Genomic DNA, 20,772 nt, shown 5'->3' with positions numbered 1-20,772 from the left:
CACTGTTTTGCATACAAGCCAGGATGCTGTTGGCCACCTTGGCCACCAGGCATACTGGGGGCTCATGCTCAGCTGGCTGTCAACCAGTACCCCCAGGTCCTTTCCTACCAGGCAGCTTTCCAGCCACTCTTCCCCACGCCTGTAGCACTGCCTGGGGTTGTTGTGACCCAAGTGCAGGACCCGGCACTGAGCCTTGTTGAGCCTCATACAGCTGGCCTTGGCCCATTGATCCAGCCTGTCCAGATCCCTCTGCAGAGCCTTCCTGGCCTCCAGCAAATGAACACTCCTGCCCAACTTGGTGTCATCTGTAAACTTGCTGAGGGTGCACTTGATCCCCTTGGACAAGTTGTCGATAAGGATATTAAACAGGACTGGGCCCAGTACTGAGCCCTGGGGAACACCACTTGTGACGGGCTGCCAGCTGGATGTAACTCCATTTCCTACCACTCTTTGGGCTTAGCTATCCAGCTAGATTTTTACACAGCATGCTCTTTCTTAAGAGAATGTAAAGGTTATATTTTCCTTAGACCACTGGTGCTCAGGGCGTCAACTTTTTATTGCTTGTGAAAGCCCCACATCTGGACCTTAATTCTACGCCGACTTGAAGAGGAGTGTGCCGCCTGGTAAGTCATGAGCATTGCTTTGTGCAGCACTTGGGCTTTCCTCAGGGACACCATGAGGATGGCTGAATTTTTCAGTGCTGCTAAAGTAATAGAATGCTTACAGACTCCATGTAAAAATGCATGGATATGCATGTGTCGTGTTAAAGTAAATGATCAGGAAATGGTTGTTGCATCAATGGGTGAAGTTATTGGTTGCTAGTAGGAACTGAGCTTGTAAATTTTCATCTTTTAAACTATGTTAACTATACCTCAGTTGTAATATTTAGGCATCAGACAGCTGTTAGCCATTAAGTGTAAAGAGAAGTTAGGAAAATGTTTTTAAAAGTCAAATTGTCCATAGCCAGATAACAGAGTCAGGAATTAATTTCTTCTGTGGTCGCTCTCTATGTCTACTTCCTATCTTCCGACTCTTAAGCACAGCTCTGAATACAGCAGACACTTACAGTGAGTGATTCAGTAGGATCCCTCATGACAGAAAGATTTTATCTCACTATTCAACCTCATGTGATCAGGATTTAGAATCATGTAAGACATAGAAGCTTAACTCTTGGGAAAGCCATGGTTACGCATTCCAGGGAAGCATTCAGCACTCTCTGGGGGTGTCTATTCTGCTCGTAGCGGCAAGGTAGCTTCAAGTTCCCTCTGGCTGTATGCGATCAATGTTAATGCAATCGAAACTAAACCCTAGCCGAGTCCTAGTGAAAAAACCCTGCTAGGAGAGGGAGTGTGTGTTCATGTAGACAAGGCATCGTGTTAATGTGTTTGTGTGAATTTTGGCTTGTTCATATCCCGTGCAGAGCCCTCCCATGTCTGTGCAGAGCATGGGTCCTGTGTGCCACAGCCCACACATTTACGCAGGATGTAGTTCCACCATGATACATATTCTCCGCTTTTGGCAAGTGAAATCCTAATGCCAAATACTTTGCAAGAAGAAACTAAAATAGCTGCTTTGTTTAGCCTAGGAAATTGACCGTTGAAGTAGGATCTCTTTTTCCAATTATAAAGAAATGAAAGGAATATGGAAAAGGGAAGAGAAGAACTGTGTAAGCCAAAGAAAAAGGACTGGCACAGGAGAAAAATGATCATGAACTGGCCAATAGAGAAGTTTTGTTGGGAAATTAGAGGAGAGATTTTTAGCCACCAGCTCACAGTGAGGCTCTGGAATTGTCTTCTAGTGGGAACAGGTGGGGCAATAAATAAATAAACTCCTTAGGTTAAGCAGGGACTTGTGTGATAGAATGACAACATGAAATTGCAGGATATTTGAGCTGACAAACCTGACAGTTCTCTGTGATTCAGCACTTCTGTGTTCCTGTGAATGAGTACAACAATCTCTATTAGGTCTGTAGATACTGGAACAGCCCATGAGGCCTGTAAATAGAGAGAGTGTGCATATATGTATATTTCTCACAGTTACATATATATATATATATATATAAACATACCTCTGTGTATGTCTATGTAAAAAGAGTACCTTCATATGAAGGGGAAAGTGATGTCATAAGTTAAATATTTGCAGTTTACGGTAATAATCAAGCTAAGGGAGAGACTTGCCTGTTAGGAAGAAGGTTCTCACTCTTATCAGTAAGTGCAAGAACAGTGGAGAAAAATACATATTGTGTAAGTGAATTTCATTTTCTTGAATATTTACCTGTCTCAGGACTTCCTTGGGTGACTGTCCTTTCTGTTGTAATGTAATTCCCTGTATGATACACAAAAGGAAAATTGTTGTTACAATTCTGGTACCTTTAAGCTATAAATCTACTTATCCTTCAGAAAGGAGTTGCCCTTAATGTGCATTTAATAATCTAATTCATCTTTAATTAATGTGGCACTACCTTGTGAGAAACGGGAATAGTCTTCCTCCTTCTGACTGTCCTTGACTCTGCAACAGAGCTCAGGGGATGAAGATGAATAAGGTTATTGTCTGTGCATTGATTTGTAAGCTCAGGGACTGTCACCGGAGTGTCTCCAGAGGCGCCCCAGGGATTCAGAGCTCTCAACAGCACTACGGCTGAGACCAAACTGGAACACATGAGGGAGTAAGTAGCATGTTTATGAGTAACTAATGTTCAGACAAAGAGGATAGATCTGAAAAACTGCAGAACACAGCAAAGAGTTTTCGTTTTTGAAAAGAAAACAACAATGGTTTCATGTGTTGTTTCCCCACCCCAAAAAAACCCCTTAAAGTGGATGGTAAGGTATTCTTTACAGACTGGTTGCCTGCTTGCCTCCAGAGAGGATGAAGGTTGGCTGTCACTTCTGATTGTTTTCTCTGCACGATCACTGTCATACCCCAGTTTGCCTTCACTGCTGTCGGTGGTGTTTTGAACTTTGCTTGCTTTGTTAGCTCAGTCCATGCCCATAAATTACCTGCAGATATTCATGTTCCCACCATGTTTGTTTCCTCACCCACACTTCATTCATGCCTGGAATGAAATACTAATGGATTTGTTTCACACGATGATACGATGATTTAAACCAAACGTGATTTCAGCTGTTGTCTGGGATTTTCAAATGAGACAGAGGAATTTACATGTGCAGCTCCCTTTGAAACTCATTGTCTAATTGATTTCAGCATCATTGATACCCCAGCTTTATTAATAAAGGTTTCAGTGTCTTAGTGAAACAAAGATCTGTGTTTCCTTCCTAGAATGTAGTAGTCAATGTATCTTGAGCTTTTGTCTTGATTCAGTAATTTCTGGCCTTCCAAGATTTATTGCACCCTAATTTAGGTACTGATCTGATAATCACAATGCTACGTATTATTTCTGAACTCAAATTTTCTTTGCAGTGTTACAAAATTCAACTGATCTCAGATCATAAACTTTAAAAAAAAGGCAGTTTTCTCTTGTGTAGGTGGACAGTGCCAACAGTATGGTGGATGTTATCAGAATACAAATAAGTTCAAACAGTTAATAGTAGTACTTATTTAAGTGAATCCTCTAAAGAAAATGAATGCATCCACAACAATGTTGATCCCAATCACTCTTTAAAACAAATTACAGCACCAGATGCACCATGTATTCAATGGAAATACCAATCAGATTTACCCCAGGTAGAAGTTGTTCAGTTTTATGATATTTCCTAGGGTTTCACTTCATGGCTTAGCCTTTATTGTGCAACTAGTTGGCATCACAGCCTACCACTCTGATTGCTTTCCATTCCCTTTTTATGGAAAGTACTTACAAAAATAAAAAAAATGCATCACGTTGTGCCAACTAGTTGCAAGGTGAGGTTGTTTAGCCCAAATGTTTAGTCACTAGTCTTACAGCCTTCACCTTGTATTCTCATGGCTAAAGGATAATCCTTAACTATGTGAACTTCACGGTCATTGCCTTTAGAGCTGAGGTATGATTAAATCACTTGCTTCTTTCAAATTCTGTTTTTCCAGTGCTGTTTCATGGTTTCCAGAGTTTGTTGGTTCTGATAGGATAAGCATGTATGTAGTGGTGATTAAATGCTGAAAAATTTGGAAGTGCTGTTATATGGTCCTTCAGAAACATCACATTTCAGAATAGTTCATAGAACAGCCATCTGCTAATGACAAACCTGATTAACTGCAGTAATTCACATTTAATGCATTAGACTTTGTGATTTTGGAACACTTTTCTGGTAATTGCATCCCTGAATGAGGACAGTCAGCTGGGTCTGTAGGCCAAAAGACCCACCCAACTGACATCTTGAGAACTTCCAGCAGACTGTACCCACAACCAATTTTCAAGTTACATTCATTAAGGGAACAAATGAAGGAGGGAATATGTTTTGGGTTTGTTTGTTTGTTTTGGTAAATAAAGGTACAGATCTCTTCTTGTGCACTGTAGCAGCTAGTTTAAAGAAGTCTATCAAAATATCTACTCACATTATTGCCCTTTCTCCTAAACATACTATGACCTTCTTGTTTTCTGAACATGTAAAGGTGAGCAAGTGTGTTAATTGCTTGGAAGTTAGGGTGTTAAATGAGTGAGCATAGTACCTAGCACGCACACACACACAAGGAGATCCCTGCAAACTCTTACATGTGGCCAATCTGCACACAGGGCACAGTGGGGGAGTTTTCAGTAGTGAGAAGGAAATAACATCTGGCTGCAGAATGGTGCATGGAGTCTCAACTGCTCTGCTCATCCCTCAGCAAACTTCACATGATGTGTTGTATGTCATCCACACAGCAGTGCCACTTAAGGAAGGCTAATATCATTTAGACTTGTGCTGTTCAGTTTTACTCAGGAAGCCACAGACTTACGTTGGGGTCTTCCAGATGACAGCTTCTGAAGAAAGAACGAACATGGGGTTTTTTTGTCTACAGAAACTGAGTAGCTGGAGTTCTCATGAGGAAACAGAAAAGAAGAGCAGGGGATACAATGTGGAAGTGCAGTGAAATCTGTTTGGGTGGAAAGTCACTACTGAAAGAGAAATATGAAGGTTTTGGATTTGTACCATTTTCAGATGCTAACAATAGTAGATTCTGATGAGGGAGACTCTTTTATGTCACGAATTGCTCAGAAAGTAAGCATTGTGCCTACGTATTACAAGTAACATTAATGAAAGAAACTCTCATTAGCTCTGATAAAATGGTAGATTCATGTAAAATAATACAGGGTCTAACAGCAAAAGGGCCTTTTAGCCATTTCTAATTGACACTTGAATGACATGGGCTTGCAAACTGCAGCAGGACAGTCACTTGACAAGATGTGATGTGCGCATTGCTTGAGTTATTGCAGTGTGCTGCACTAAATGCATTCTTTGACAGTAGAGAGACTTGTCGTTTATCAGAGTGCCACTTTAAGTAGTTTCTACTGTATTCTTGTGCAGGACTTTATAGAGATACTCACAGGAGAGGGAAGTTCTGCTAAAAGTTTTACAAGAATGTAGAAGGAAGCCACACATGTTCTTGAATATGGTAGGTAGGAGTCCTTCGTCTCCTCCTATTTTGAATAAAAGAATGACTCAAGCGTAACCTGTAGACAGCCTTATAGTGTTTATGATTCAGTCACCAGCTTCCTTCACTACAATCCCTGAATATTTTCCCCCAACATATTTTTGCCAATTCCCATTGCACTCTGTTCTAGCATTTTGAATTGCTGTCCTCTCAGTAAAAGTCATGATAAAATCACCTACCCCAGTGACAACAATTTCTGGTTTGTTATACTTGTTATCAGTATTCATTATGAAGTTCATAGCAGCAGAGATTTAAATTTACCTTTCAAGTGGAGGTCATTCTCTCTGCAAAAATTTCTACTTCGGTGCTAACTATTTCGATATTGGGATCTTCTGCAGTGTTGATAAGAAATCACCATTTCTTGAACTAGCTCCTGCAAAGGTTATCTTGAACTTTTTCTCATTATGCTCCTTCCCAGCCTTGCATGTTAACAGTGAGAAGTCAAGCAAATACATAAATCAGAGTTGTGTCACTCATATTCCTCATATTGGGCTTTTAGGCTGAGGAATTCTCGGATGCAGGAAATAGGAGGAGCCGTTTCTTGGTGTTTTCTGTCCTGCCCACCATCTCATTCTCATGGTGGTTTGCATCCTTGATAGTACTGGGTAAGCTGGTGCATGCCTCAGTCTGAGAAGCTGTACTTTCACATGCTGTCCAGAGCCAAATTGTCTTCACCAGAGAGACCCATGAAGAAAAGCTAATGATGGTTCCACTGATGCTCCCCTATAGAGACTTTCTAACTACGCGTCTCAGAAAAGAATCATAGTGTTCTTCAGAAACAGCTCCTCAAGCCGAAGCATTTTTTCCCCCCATCAGATCAAATTGTTATAGCAGCTATTCCTTTTTTCCCTCTGAGGTCCATACTGCTTGTCAAAGTCTTTTTTACAAGATGTCAGAAGGCTTGGCAGTACCTGTTGTCTGAAAGATTGGCTTTGTCCCTAAGGAAAGCCTTTAGAAAGAAGAGTCATTGTAGCTAACACTAGCTTGTTTTCTGCCAGCTTCTGAAAAACTTAGTAGGCAAACTCTTCAGACTTGGGCTAACAGCTGTGATAGCTTGTAAGAGGCTAAAGAGGTCAAAATCTACATTAAAAGAGACAGTCCACCTTGTTTAGATCTCTAGCTGAGAAAGTTTTTCTACTTCTTTTCAGCTTACTGTATCTTACTATGAGGCGGCTCTTTCCAAATTTTTTACCACCTCAGACACAGTTTGACTGCAATGAAGGGCCTGGCAGAAGTGCAGAAGCCTATGCAAAGTCTTACGATGCATGCTTGACATCTCAAGTTTGTGCAGGTTTTCATGATCTAAAACAGAAAAGCAAAGGTGAGAAATATGACAAGAGTGTGCAGAAATTTGTGGACAACAAGCTTTATTAGGGGTTTTGGTGCAGCTGGCCGTATTCACATTTGCACCTCTCTGTATTATGTAGCATTTGTATCCCAGGTCTCCAGTGAGTGAAGGCATCACCTTGAAGCCTCTTCAGTACTGTATAGCAAAATTAATTTCTTGGGCTTTGCAAAACCAGGATTTGTGTTTTACAGAGTAAGGATAATTTTTGAGTAATGGAATAGCCATGGAATAGAATGTATATCTTGTTCTCTCTTTTCTGAAAATATAAAAAGAAATAAAAATGTAGGAAATGAAGAAAAAAAAACTTAGTACAGAGAGTGCTTTGTTCTCCTTTGTGGAGGTATCTATGAATATATACAATGAGTCATTTTAATAGCCATGAACTTTAAGATGCAGTTTAGAATTCAATAAAATGTATGTCAGTAAAAGGAAGAGGCTTTTATGCCCCGAATTTTAAGTAAATTAAAATCCTTTAGCACAGCAGTAAGCACCTCTTAGTCAGTCCCTGAAGTCTTACACACAGCAGCATACCATGATCAGGCAAAAGACTTCATCATCACCCGCTGAGTGTAAGTAAAGCCATCTTTCAGAAGTCATGGAGAAAAGGCATTTGGTGATACTTCTGTTCCGTTCCTGTGAATACTACTGGTTTAGACTCATGAGCAGTATGCATATATACTTCTTGTACTTGTGACTTTGGTATCAGCTGTAATGTTTATTTTAAAAATTCAAAAAGAAAGGTCATACTGAAGTCATTGGATAGGTACTGGATATTCTTTAAGATAAGTAGTCCTAAAATGCCTGAAGTATAGAAGACTTACTCTGTGTTTGGTTTTGCACATTTTTTTAACAATTGCATGACATTGAGGGCAGCTTTAGGTGGAGGCAAAAGCAACAAAGAGAAAAGCTAATCAGTTTTTTAGGCTTCCGTAAAAAAAAATTCTCAGTGACCTTTTAATTGGCATTGACTGTCAGGTGGAAGGTGTCATGATGTAGACATAGATGTGGAATTCACAGACAAAAGATGTATTTGGACACTGTCTGAGCTATGACTGTTTTTTGCAGACAAATAGAGGACAGTATTCTTGAAGGTATTGATCCTGAAATGTTTTTGAGCATGAAATTTCCTTTTACACACACCACAGTTGTTCTGTTCAGCACTCCATTTTCTGGTAATAATTTCTTTCTGGTGATCCCAAGACATCTTACAGTATAACTGTAGCTTTTTGCTTCTTATGAGCTAAGCCAAAGTATTGCTTACTTATCCATCCTCCTCACCAGTATTTCTCACATTTCATTTTTAAAGGCCAGTCTCCATCTCTTTAATTGTTTAGGGCCAGATGAGCTCACTATGAAACACATCAAACATCTTAGCCCATGAGTTTCTTTTTCTTTTCCTGTTGATCTGTTTCAAGGTAATTGCATAGTTGCCTTCCAGACCCAGATTTGAAGGTCTGAAGTATTTTGGTTTTGCTGTTCACTTTACAGGCATGTGAAATAAGAATACAGTAAAACTAGCTGGGAATGCTAGGAGAGTTGAACCTGCCTTTATGTGACCAAGCTGGGAACTCGGTTCTTGGTTCCTGTCAGGGAGAAGTGAGTGAATGCTCCCAGCTTGTGAGTCCTTGCAGTCCTAGGGCAACAACTGAGAAAGGGGAAAAAGTGAGTACTGGACTCTTCCTGCCAAAGAAGAAATGAAGGTGAGCAAGGCAGTGGCTGCTGCCCAGAAGTGTAGGAGTCCTCTGCAGCAGAAGCAGTAGTTTCCCCCTCAAGGCTGAAGCTGGACTTGATGGTCTAATTCCCCAGGCATTTTCCATGGGTTTTCATTCAGCTTCTTCCCACTGTCCATGCTGTTCCCCTTTCCACAGCAAAAATGGGCTGCCTCTCTTGTGTTGGCCCTCTGTCTTTTACAGTTCTCCATTCCATCCTGCATCTGGGGATGGGAAGAGCACGTCACCTGCTGATGCCATCATTTCAGCAGTTCTTAGCAGCTTTACGTTCGTTATGATGTACTTTGAAAGGAATAAAGAGAATAAACTTGGTGTTTGAGGTAGTGAGTGATTCTACTAGGGCATGGTTAAACTCTGATCTGTTTTCTTGGGATGCTCATCCTGGCACTCATTTTGTGCATTACTTGAACCCCAGGTCCAACTCTTAAAGTGTAAGATTTTGTGAATTTACTTAGATATGTAAAGAAAACTCAGACTTTTTCAGCTTCTCTACTAAGCTGCATGCCATAGATCTGTGAGCCATTCTGTTATCCTGAATTTTTAAGGATTTTTTTTTTTTAAGTGGACAGTAATGTCATAATTGCTTTAGCACTACAGAGAGTTTTTATTCAGTTTGAAAATTGTATTCCAGTAGAAAACCACATAAAATGGTAAGTATAGACTCACTAATTTTAAAATTTCAAGTAGCCCCAAACACTTAAAACATTAGAAGAATTAGACTAATACATCTTTTTGCTTTGCACAGAAAGCATGATTTCCCTAGTTTCTCGTGCTGTGCATACATAATGCATAGATTGAGCTGTTCAGTTTTCTAGCGCCTTGATTTTGTCAGTAGTTTAAAAATGGGAGAATGCTTTCATGTGGCTTTAATTATATAGTCTGGTTTTGATATGGAAGCACTTGAAGAATCTTGACAGTGTTTACTAGATGCAGCATTGTGACCTTGGGAGGTTTACAGAGACACTTGGGAGAAATATAGGTAGGGATTACGCAAAGGGCATTCACCAAACCCTTGCCAAGACTACTGATGTTTACCATTCCTGCATTGCTTCTGCCTTCATCTGCTTACTACTCTAATACCGTACTTGTCTGTAAGAAAAATCTGTCCTTTTCCTTCTTTCCTTCACCACATTTTTACTCAGTCATCAGATAGTGATTTCTTTCTTTTGTACATGTAAGTCATTTAAGATATACATCTCATATTCCCCATGTGGAAGGAGGTGAGCAATGTTGGTATCATTAAAAAATAGACCATGGGGTAGAACACCAGAGACTGGGCAACATGCAAACTGTCTTGTGTGAAGAAGTTAGCAGACCCAAACCACTGCATTTGCCATTACTACAAAGGGAGCAGCTGCCACTTCTGAGAGTGTAGCAGCATCAGGGGTGACTTTGTTGTATGTTATGACTGCTACATTTCTGTAAATGTTATTAGAAATCTTCATTATTCTTTTATATGCCATATTTTCAGGAATCTAGATGTGCAATTATTTGATTTTCCAAGAGATATGAGACAAAGGAATGGCCAGGGTCCAATTTTGAAAAGTGTTCAGGTATTAAATGTTTACATTTGGAAAAAAAATAAAAGGACTAGACTGCTGTCTGCCTCTTTAAATGCCCAAATAGCTCTGTGAAGCTTGTCTCATTTTGATTAAGAGCCAGAAGAAACTAAATGCCTAAACCTTTCTAGGCCTTTCTGAAAGTCATAGGTCTACTGTCCATAGTTGGTAATTGCTTTTCTTTCTTTCTCTATAGTATAGTGTAGTCATGGGATTGTATGGCTCTGCCAAAATGTGGATTGACTTTAGTTCTGTTTTGTGCTATCAACTTCTTCAAGGGCTACAGATGTGTAAAGGGACCTGAGAGAAGTTGTGGCCTTAATCTGCCTACCTTCAGGCCCCTTTGAGTGGATATAGATGTGAACTAAGCCAAAATGGTTGATGTACAAAAACTTTACACATTTTTTTGTGTGTATATGTTAATATCTATTTTTATGTGTATGTGTATATGTGCATATATACTCGTCATAACTGGGTATCTCAGGTTCAACAGTAGTTGGGGGTTTTTTTAGCTTTTAAAATGTCTTTTTGATTGGATTACTTAAGAGTATTATTACTTTTATGATAACTGTATGGTTGTTGAGCATAATTCAGCTCTCAAGTGCTGCTTCATCTCCCTCTGCTGTTGCACAGTACACAAGCCTAGCTGAAGGTTTTTTTAGTAAATTACTATGGGGCTTGTGATGTTTCTATCAAGAATTGTCCAGCTCCATACCAGCTGATTACATTAATCTCTCCATTGATGCACTTGACATGTTGACAGCATTTTAATGAGACTGGCTTATTGATAACTCAGAAATGTGTTGTTTTCCAGCCAATAGTAACATTTAATACAATATGGCTAAAGGCAATGCTTGCATTGAGCAAAAATATATGTAGTAGTATCTAATATTGTGATTGTTTCATTGAAATGCATAAATCTGTATTTTTTCCTTTCTCTGATGGGCAAATTGTTAGTTTTGTAACTGTCATTTTGGTGTGAGACCCTAAATCAGGAGAGACCCCAAAAAAAATTCAAGCCATGTAAAAGGAGATCAGCATTACCTCTGAATTACCGCACAGCTGAATAAAAGTTTGCAGTTTTATTCTTAAACTTGGATGACAACTGTATATAATTGTTGACTTTTCAGAGATAACTACTGTATGCTTGCATGCCCACATTCAAGAAGCAGCTGTATATTTTCTTGCTCTTCAGACACATCTGTCTAAAACAAATGCATTGACAATCAAAGCAAATGGCATCAGATATGTTAAATGTGCCTTGAATTTTTGCTTGATCTTTATCAGTGATGCTGAATGAGTTAAACTGATGATTTTTCAAAGATTCTTTGTATGCCATGACACTGTTAAAAACCAGGATGATGTTTAAAATAATTTTAGCAAGGCTAGGAAATCTCAAAATGTGTATAAAGAAACTGCTGCCGGGGGAAGCATGTTTCAGGTAATTCTTCATGGCCACTAAATGGTATCATTTTCAGCTGTCTTCCCCCCTGAAGAACAGCTCCACATAAGTAAACTTGTTTTTCATTTTTTATATTGGCAGTAAATTTGTTAATATAGGAAGACTAAAATTGAAATAGGTAGGTTTGATTTAAATGATCATGTTTTGTTGTGATTTGGTGGTTTTTTTCTGTGGGAAAAACTGAAAAACCATTTCCTCTTATGACAAACTATATTCTAAATCTGTAGTAGCTAGCATTCAACTAGCAGCTCGAAATTCTAAGTAACACTTCTTCCAAGAGCACATGTCAGCTTCAATTCCTATTTTACAAATTCATTTATGTCAGAAAATGAGATGCATGGAGAATATTATTGTTGATATTTTTTCAGCTGTGTGTCTACAGCTTTTAATAATAAGATCCTGCTTAGCTCATGGGAAAACATGTCCTAAATATGCTTTAGATTTTGCAGGTCTTTGAAGTAGGACATTAGAGAGTTTTGTTTGTAATCATATTAAGGTGCTATAATTCAGGAATTATGAAGTAATTAAGGTTGAATTATGAAAATTATCATTGTGTCTTCAAGTGAAGAAATTTTCATTCAGCAGTAATATGACAAAAGTCAAAGTCCATTGAGACTTGAAGGTGAAGTTAGGGGCTAATATTAGCAATTCAGATTTTCTTTTACTAGCTTTTATATAATAATTCTTTAAATTTCCTTCTTTTTTTTTTTAATTAAGCCCTTTTCTTAGACTTTGCCACACTTTTCACATTCCCAAGATGAAACAACTGTCAGAACTAGAAAGGTATTGCCCTACCTTTAGAAATAAGTTCCTAAAAAATAAGTCATGGAACTTATAATGTGCTTCTCCTAACAGATCTCAAAGGGTCTTTAGAAAGCAACAGACAAACTTTGCTGCAAATGCAATTTTGAACCTAGAGCTGTTTCTTTCAAGTTTCAGCACCATTTTAATCGTTCATAATCAGTAATGCCAACATACTGAATGACAGGAAGATAACCTGAGAGGAAAGGGACCTTTTGTGTGGTAACTGAGATAAATCTGTTTGTTTACTGAACCATGAAATGCGGTAGCAGATAATCCTAAGATTTTCTGGTACAGTTAGAAAACAATATCTTGTATGAGATCAAAGATAGACAATTCCCTGATTCTTTTGCAAAGTAATTTCAGGAGATAAATGTAACACTTTTTCACCAAGATTCAGGTTACTACTGGTTAGCTGCAAAGTGGCACGATAGTACTCTGTTTTAAAGAGAAGTACAAGGTTAATAGATTCATGCTTAGAAATAACATGTTCAGGGACAAATCAGAGTTGGATGTAATAGTAAGTAATACTGCTGGACTCCATGGGGATACTGTTGAGTTAAGGAGAACAGAATTTAGTGACATCTGCTGAAATTAATCTTTCAGAGATCCCTACACTTCCTTTTACACCCTGGGAGCCCTTATCACAATGGATGTATGTCCTGTTTTACAATATGCTTGTTGCTGTAGGATGCAGACAGCCTGGCTGCATCCAAAAGGATAAATAAATGCCCACTGGAATAGGTATTCCATGTCCAGAAAGCTGCTCTTTTAAGGTTTGCCTTGAGGTAGCCACGAGTAACAGTAGTATTTTGAAATAACTTAATTTTCTGTGGTTGGCTTAGGAGCTGTGTGTTTGTTGCCTGTTATAGCAGAGGTGAGATGTTATTGCTGATGCCTGATCCAGAGGGACTTCCATGGTGTTATTCTGGTGTGCTCAGTAGTGACTTGTGCAGAGCATGGGGCAGCTGCAGAGCCTCTCCTGGCTCCTGAGCATGGACCATGCCTCAGCTCCCTGGACGCACTAGTGGAAACTCAGTGTTTGTGAGCAAAAAGTGCTGCTTCCTTTTAGGGGTGGATGAGGGAAGGCAGAATGGTTTTAAATGATAGTTACTATCATGTTGAATGACATTTGAAAGTGAGAAGCTGAAAACCCCTTTAGCTGCTGATTTGTGTCGTAGTTATCCTTCAAGGCAGGCAATGACAAGCTGTTGAGAGATATTAACCCAGCTGCTAACACCCATGGAGGAGTGCAAAACTTAAGCATTAATCTTGTTTTGTGGCTTTTGTCAGTGTTGCATAAAGGAAGGTGTATTGTAATTGATCTCCAAACCAGAAAGGAAATGTCAGTATGTAGCTAGTAGTGGAATAGTCAAAATAAAGACCCATGGGATAATAGAAAATTCTTTTCACCCAGGGAAAGATTTACAACTTCCTCAGCCTGTTGAGAGCACAACATTATTACATTGTCAAATTTTAGTAATTTTGCACTGATGTGTAGGAAATCTGCTACAAATCACCAGATAGCCTGCCCAGATCCACTAAATGACTTGGAACCTTTTTAGACACCCTGAGTATAAAATTACAGTTCTCAAGGCTTCTGTTTAGCTCCCCTCTAACACTGGCAGCGAGTCAGAGTGCTAAGTGCCTATGATTTTGCTGATATTCGTACTGCTTCTCACATGCTTGGAAGCACCTTACCCTTGATAGAACCAAGTCCCTATCTCATGCCCAGATCCCATCAATAGCCACAAATCAGATACCTGCCTCTGTGGCCTTTGGGGCTTGCCCCAGCTGATTTTCTCCAGGTGTGGACTGAGTGCTGCACAAAAGCTTGCAGCAAGATGTGGGGTTTTTTTCAGACCACAGCTTCCACAGATGACAGTGTGGGGACTGGCAATATCTGCTGTCCAGCCAGTAGGTAGGTGGTTGCAGCGTACCTCCAGGCTGTGGAGGTCCCCAGCCCTGTGCCTTCTCTGCCTAGAGCATTGCTACTGCTCTCTGCAGCCAGGACTGAGGGAACTAGGGATCGCTGTTGAATCTCTTGCAGTTTGCATGAGAAAGCACACTCTCTGGGCACTCACACACATGTGGTAACCTGGATTTCAGTCCCCAGGACTGAAGGACTCCAAGGACTGCTCATACTATTTTATTCAGGGAGTTTTTCATGCAAGTAATGCTTGCACATACTTCCAGTGTTGTCCATAGTCCTCAGTCTATCCAGAGTTATCCTCCATCATTGCACATGTTCTTCTGTCCCAAGACATCTGCTTTCATACAAATCAGAGTGGAAGTGGTGTCCTTTGTCCCCCATATCTGGTGATTATGGTACTGCTCTGGGAGGCATGTGTTTGAATCTTGTCCTTCCCCCAGGTTTCCAACTTTCTGGGTAAATGCTCTAACCATGGTCTCTATGTGTTCATGCTGAAGTGCAGCGAGTTCTGGGGGGGCAGAGGTGATTCCCAACTTCAGTAAAGCCAGAGAGGTGTCAGATTTAGGATATGCCTTTCTTCACTTGTGGTGGGCTCATGTTTTGGGTCAATGCCTTTCTGGGATTGCCTGCATTGTACAGGGAGCATAGGGTTCAACTAGAAAGCTGTGAATTTCATTGCTTAACAAGATGCTGAAAAGTTAGGAAACAGGATGCTCCAATGCCAGCAATGAATCCCTCCACATATGGAAGCCTCTGTAACAGTGAAACAAGAGAAAGAACAACCTGAGACATGACATTTAAGCACAATAGTGTATGTCATCCTGGGTGAGACCATTGGTTGGTAGAGCCTGATGTAACTTCTTTGATTTCAGCATAGTGAAAAACAGTTTAGGGCAGTGTGGGATGGGGTTGTGGCCCACAAAGTTTGTTACAGTAATGAAATCCCAGATGTCAGGTATCCCCTTTGCTCATGTACTCATGGCTGAGAAAGAAATGATGGCTCATTTCTGGCAGAAAATAGTGCGTTTGTAGGTAAGCGAGCTATAAGACAACAGAAAGAGAATAAATCAGAAAACGTGGCCAAATGAGAGTGTAAGTGTGAGCTCTGTATTTGTTCTCACAGCACATTTGGTGGTAAGGCTTTTAACCATTTCAATACAGTGATGCAGGTGTCCTATATTTCATGTGAAATAGAAGTAACTATAAACAGAAGGGCATGGCAAAATCCGTAATTGTGCCTTTGTAGGACTTTGCATGGATAGACAAATATCCCCTAGCACAGGACTGGGGCCGTAAAGGGCAAACCTTGCTTTGCAGGAAACCACCTCCTCCTTCCCTCCATCAGGATGATAGATTCACTCAGTAACATCTATTTGACATTTAGTGTCTTAGATCCCACACGTCTACCTCTGTGACAGAAAAAGCATGATGTGGTAGCAGACTCACATTAATGCAGCTCTCAAGTCCAAACAGAGCCTGATGTCTTCTTTTGTAATAGCAAGTTGTGATTTTTGTTACCTACCCCTTAATTTTCAACCTGTGAACATTTTTCCCTGATTCTATTGTATCAGCTATTATACAGATTAGCCTATTTGCATGCTCTGCCAAGCTTAACCAAAAAGATTCAACTCTGCAGGTCACATTTATTAGCAGAAGGAATACTCCCAAGGTACGTTTGCTTAATTTTTCATCTTTAAATAGAGAGGATTGCCAAAAAATTAAACATCCTTGTCTTAAGAGGGAGAGAGGAGTCAGTAAAGGCATTGATGAAGTAGCAGTGATTTCAAAATAGCTTCTCAAGTGTTGAGTTTTAACCATTGGAGAGAAATACTGTGGTATTTCAGATTAAGTTTTGTGAAGAAATGTACATTATGTGCCAAACAAACCCCTACTTAGCTTCCTGTGGTAATCTGATTCCTAGGTTTTGAGTGTCTGATAATAACTTTCAACAGTTTTAGTTTTCCCCTAAACAGCACTGTTGGTAGAAAAAAATGCAGTTTCTAGTTACGGGAAGCAGGACTGAGTCGCATCTGGACCTGCAGAGCTTCCAGCTTGGCCCTGTGGCTTCTGATCCTGGGTCTTGGCTTTCTCTGCCCCAAGCTCTTGATCCACCTCTGTGTCAGGAGCCAGCAGGGAGTGGTAATGTGTAGGCAAAGGGGAGATCTCAGCTGGGCATGACTGAGCTGCAGAAAAGCAGAGAGCAGGTGGGTGTGAGGAGAAGTGTTTCCTCCTTCTGAGATCAGAGCAGACATCTAGGATAACAAGTAAAAATACCATATTGGCTGTATTGTCCGTTTTTACCAGCAGTAGGTCCTAATTTATATAGCAACAGGATTTTTCAGAAGTCTCTAACATGCTAGTGAAGTGGTTCTGTATTACTGAGGAAACTGTATATGTTTTCATATCAAATGAAGTTTGAGAAACAATAAAGTAAAATTCTTTGCAACGGTTTTCTAAGAATGGAGGAATTTTCATAACGTGGAAATTTTACTGACTGCAGTCTCACTATAACAATGTTATTACTCAGCAATAACAGGATGCCCACAGATGAAACATGAATTCACCCCTTTAGGTGAATTATGCTATCAGGTTAGAACAGTTGGCCTTACCCTGGTGTTAGATATGTAGCAAAATCAGTACAAAATCAGCAAAAAAATACAGCTGGAGTATGGGATGTTGCTGGAGGGTGGTGTGCGTGTTTTACCATTTAAACTGCCTTCGGGGAGTCTTGTGCATGTTCCCCTGAAGACACGATCTGCTTGTGCCTGAGGCTGTGCCGGCAAGCACACTGTGTGCAGAAGCAGGGAGCAGCTCAAAGCCCCCATCGGGGACAGTATAGACAGTAAACACTGTAAAAGCATGCTAATCCTTTCTAAATAATAGGCAGCTCACTGCTGGAGTGATAAATGAGGCAGTTCCCATCCTGGGACAACTCTGGGGGCCATTTTTCTCAGTTTTCCATTACATTTTCTCAGTTTTCCATAGTCTAAATTTGTAGAAAGCAGTGTGTGACAGAGAGTCAGTGGTAAGGGAACATGAGCACAGATATCCAGGCTGAAATTTTGGAACACTGTGCAGTTTACTTCCTTGTACCTCCTTTTTTGTCTAAAAGAATTACCATCAAACAAAGTGTTAAGGTATCAAATGTTGTAACATGCTAGAGACACAATATGTATAGTGCTTGAGAAATACAAGAGAGCATTAGTTATTTTAGTATGGAGGGAAAATTTGTTGGAGAAACCTTGTTCAGATATGCTGAGAAGCTTTATTGAACAGGTCTTCATGCCATGATGGATTTCCTGAAAAAGGAGTGATTGCCCTATCTAAACCCCCTTGAAATCCTAACAAAATGCTAGTGGAAGGAAAGGCTGCTTACCACAACTTTACCCAACCAAAAGAAGACATTTTAAAATGCAAATTAAAGATGTTCGTGCAAGGTGATCCCAAATAGTCCAGCTTACTTTCTAAGTGAAGAGCATCATCACCCCTACAAAGTGCAAGTTTGAACTAACAGACAATCAAATCTCAACTGCTCTAACATATAAAAGTTTAGTGAAAGAAAACAACACAAATCCTGTGGCAGATGTGTGCAAAGCAGGTAGATAGTTTGTGATATGCTGAAGGAAAATTAATCCAATATATTAATCAAAATATTATGAACCCATCACTGAATGGAAAATTTTATGTTACCTGTGGCTTGTGATACATGAATTTAAAGGTGTTTGCCTTTAGAAAAAGAAGTGCTGTTCATTGTCTTGTAGTTTGCAGATGGCTTTTCTTTATAAATTATAGCATTAAGATCCTGTGAGTGTATTCTTTGTCACTGAGTTACAGGTCTGTCTTCAGATAAAAGGAGAGTGCTGCAGGAAAAGAAAAAGATGTCAGTTGGCTTATGCTGAGCTTGTACAATGGTTTCCTTGTTATATGATAGAAGCTAAAATAAAGCAATGAATCCTGCAATGTGTTTGTTCATATAAAATGCCACTGGTGTATGGCTACTGGGGTTGCTCATTTTGGCTTGGATGAAATGCAGAGGCAATAATACATGTGTGTATACCAGGTTTCCTGTAGATAAAACAGTACGTCAGATTCAGCATGAAAAGGAATCTTGGGTGTATGGCTACTGGGGTTGCTCATTTTGGCTTGGATGAAATGCAGAGGCAATAATACATGTGTGTATACCAGGTTTCCTGTAGATAAAACAGTACGTCAGATTCAGCATGAAAAGGAATCTTGGTTTGTAACAGTGATGATGGCCATGCTTCCCATGACATTACTATGGCCAGGTTTTTACTCCTGGGCTTTTTGTATAACAATCAATCACAGAGAAATTCCCCAGGAGACTTTAGTTCCTTGTACTGTCAGACAAATTGTTGTGGTTTAACCCCAGCTGGCAACCAAGCACCACGCAGCCACTTGCTCGCTCCCCCCCCCCCCCCCCCCCCAGAGGGATGGGAAGGAGGATCGGAAAGGAATGTAAAACTCAAGGGTTGAGATAAGAACAATTTAATAGGTAAAGCAAAAGCTGTGCATGCAAGCAAAGCAAAGCAAAGTATTCATTCACCACTTCCCATGGGCAGGCAGGTGTTCGGCCATCCCCAGGACAGCAGGGCTCCATTACTCGGGAAGACAAACACCATAATGCCAAATGTCACGTCCCTCCCCTTCCTTCTTCCCCCAGTTTATATGCTCAGCATGACATCATATGGTATGGAATACCCCTTTGGCTAGCTTGGGTCACCTGTCCTGGCTGTGTCCCCTCCCAATTTCTTGTGCCCCTCCAGCCCTCTGGCTGGCAGGGCCCAAGAAACCAAAAAGTCCTTGATTTAGTATAAATATCACCCAGCAACAAATAAAGCCATCAGTGTGCTATCAACATTGTTCTCACATCATAGCCAAAACACAGCACTGCACTAACTACTAAGAAGAAAATTAACTCTATCCCAGCTAAAAGCAGGACACAAATGAAGTGCATCATTATATCATGTTAATCAAAGGTAGCTACAACATTTAGAAAAAATCAGTATGAACTATTGCTTGTATTAATATCTAATGTGAATTAACTTTTACTTGATCTTTATGTAATATTTATCCCCAGATTTGCCATTGAGAAGCTGGGAGTGGAACTTTTTGAGACCATGTACAGCTATCTCAAGCAAGCAAGACAGCAGAACGCCAGTGAGGTGGAGATCAGGAGACGTCTGGAGAAACTGGTTTCTAGAGCAAGCGATTGCTTTGAAGTGGATCAGCTTCTCTACTTTGAAGAGCAGCTACAGGCTTCAGAATCATGTCTTCAGGTGTAAAAGGTGTGTCAGTAACAGCGCTGGAAAGGCAAGGAGGTGTGAAGATGCTGAGCTGCCTTCCTCAGGCCAGCAAGCGTGGGAGGTGTTTAGAGGAAACTGCTGAAGGTAACGTAGTACACAAGCATGTGGGTGAACTCTATTTGAGAATCCAGACGGCAGTGCGAACTGGGTAAATATGGTACAGATTACAGGGGCAGGAGGAAGAACAAATGTTTGTGACATTCGAGAGGAGGATTCACTGTTACCAGAGTCCCCTTTTTTCACCACTTAAGGCATAAAGAAAGGTGTTCTGGGCCTGGGCCAGGTGTCAATCCTGCCCTCAGACATCCTGGCAAAGCTGCATCTGATGGAAATGGGGTTAGACTCCAGCTGCTGTCGATTATCTGGCACTTAACTGGTCCTCATGACATTTGAGCCCGTATTTTTTGTACTTCAGCAGATTTACCCTTGAACATACATGGCCACTAATTGTCTTGTTATTATTCATTGTTCAAAAGGACTGCATTTAATCTGTGTGACTTTCAAAGGAACTGTGAAATACATGCATACATGTGTATTTATATTCATGCTCAGCTACGCAGAGATAGGTATATATATGCATAGAGGCAGAAGGATGTCAGGCCATATACCGAATGCATGTGCATGTGTAGAGACAGATGTGAGGCCTGAGCTATAGCCAACTATGTTAGATAGAAATCCTTACTGCGACTTCTAAGAGTTTTGGATCAAATTCATTGTACACAGATGGAACAATAAACGTGAGGGTTTTTGCTTGCACATAGTTACCATTAATGTTTTTTCTTAGTGTTTATGATCCTTTCTTCATATGCATCACACTTTTGCTGATGTCAGCTGTATATCATGCTCTGATTACATACCTGATGTTTTCCTTTCACCTCTTCTTTATTCTGCATGCTGAGCTCCTTCATCCATCTGTGTAAAACACTAAAAGGTAACAAAGTGGTACAATCCATAAGGGAATCTCAGATGAACTGTGGACCAAATTAATTTTAGGCATCAAACCATTATCATAATCCTTATAATTCCTGCTTTTATGCCACAACTCTTAAAGTA

At 40.2% G+C, this 20,772-nt stretch overlaps 1 protein-coding gene across 1 annotated transcript in view; it reads left to right on the top strand.

Moving 5' to 3' along the window:
- NEK11 (NIMA related kinase 11) overlaps positions 1–20,475 on the top strand; it is an 84,240-nt gene extending 63,765 nt beyond the window's left edge. Inside the window, 2 exon segments of the mRNA XM_055707633.1 lie at positions 2,575–2,665; positions 19,494–20,475. Coding sequence (XP_055563608.1) covers positions 2,575–2,665; positions 19,494–19,698 — 296 coding nt within the window. The 3' untranslated portion in view covers positions 19,699–20,475.
- Positions 20,476–20,772: the final 297 nt, after the last annotated feature.

The sequence above is a fragment of the Falco cherrug genome, chromosome 4 (assembly GCF_023634085.1).
Source record: "Falco cherrug isolate bFalChe1 chromosome 4, bFalChe1.pri, whole genome shotgun sequence".
Taxonomy (NCBI): domain Eukaryota; kingdom Metazoa; phylum Chordata; class Aves; order Falconiformes; family Falconidae; genus Falco; species Falco cherrug.
The sequence above is the reverse complement of the archived record's forward strand: the minus strand, read 5'-3'. Positions and strand labels throughout refer to the sequence as shown.